Source organism: Aureococcus anophagefferens (genome assembly GCF_000186865.1).
Source record: "Aureococcus anophagefferens unplaced genomic scaffold AURANscaffold_193, whole genome shotgun sequence".
In the NCBI taxonomy this organism is placed as follows: Eukaryota; class Pelagophyceae; order Pelagomonadales; family Pelagomonadaceae; genus Aureococcus; species Aureococcus anophagefferens.
This window is the reverse complement of record NW_008705735.1, coordinates 110-1278: the sequence shown is the minus strand read 5'-3', so window position 1 is coordinate 1278 and position 1169 is coordinate 110. Positions and strand designations below refer to the sequence as shown.

The 1169-nt window shown below is 72.9% G+C and overlaps 1 protein-coding gene across 1 annotated transcript in view; it reads left to right on the top strand.

Moving 5' to 3' along the window:
- The window catches only part of AURANDRAFT_68526 (hypothetical protein), a gene marked incomplete at both ends in the record, with an annotated part of 9395 nt that extends 8575 nt beyond the window's left edge, over positions 1–820 (top strand). The window contains one exon of the mRNA XM_009044225.1: positions 51–820. Coding sequence (XP_009042473.1) covers positions 51–820 — 770 coding nt within the window. The remainder of the gene's footprint in view (positions 1–50) is intronic.
- Between the last annotated feature and the right edge of the window lie 349 nt (positions 821–1169).

Genomic DNA, 1169 nt, shown 5'->3' with positions numbered 1-1169 from the left:
TCGACCCGGGCGCGTACGGCGACTGCGTCTACATCGTCCTCGCGGGCAAGGTCAAGGTGCTCGACGGCACGGGCGCCGAGTTCAAGGTGCTGCGCTGGTCCGACGTGAACAACGTCGTCGCCATCACGGCGCTCCTCGACGACGAGATCCAGGCGTCGCTCGCGCCGCTCACGGAGAAGCTGACGGCCGAGGCCTGCGACCACTGCTCGCTCGCCTACATCCCGCGCGACGCGTTCCGGAAGGGGGTCCTGCCCGTGTGGCCCCAGGGCGACACGGTGCTCCTGGAGATGCTCGCGGAGCAGGCGGGCGTCTCGGGCGTGCCCCGGAGCCAGACGGTCTGGGTCGGCGGCGTGCCGGAGGCGCTGTGCGCGCCCGAGTGGCTCGAGGGCCAGTTCAAGCGCTTCGGCGGCATCGCGACCGTGTCGTGCCGCGCCAAGCCCATGAGGGGCGGGCGCCACCGGTCCTGGGCGCTCGTGTCGTTCTGGACGGAGCTCGCGGCGCTCGCGGCCGCGCGCGAGGACGGCGGGCGCCTGGCGCTGCCGGACCTCGGCGGCATCGTGCTCGACGTCAAGATCGACGAGAACCCGACGAAGTCGCGCGCGCTGGCCATCCTCCAGACCCAGCGCAAGGCGTCGCACCGGCGGCGGTCGTCGGCCGTCGTCGGGCGCGAGAAGCGCAAGTTCTCGGGGGAGAGATTCGTGTCGGCGGTGGCCGCGCGCTTCTCGCCGGAGCACGCCGAGGACCCCTCTCAGCGCCGGTCGTCGCTGCTGGCCAAGGGCCGGGACACGACGCCGCTCGGCGGGCCGACGACGCCGCGGCGGTTTTTCCCATGGAGAGCGTCCCTGGCGCCGGTCGACACGCCGCCCGTCGAGACGACGTTCTCCGTGACGAGCAACGAAGCGAGCAACGGGGGGGCGTAATGTGCGGATTGTTTCTCGGGACTTGTAGCCGGAGTCCAGATCTGTGGGCCGCTGGGGCTAACGCACGGGAGCGACTACGTCTGCCGGCGCGGCCGCCGGCCGCCGGCCGCGCGCGCGCCGCGCCGCCGCGCGGCGCCGACTTCGAGGCGCTCGCGGACGAATCCACAGCGACAGAGCAGCCGTCGCCGCCTCCAGAGCCTCGTCGACGACCGCGACCACCGCCGCCCTACAATGGCCACCTTCAGCGGT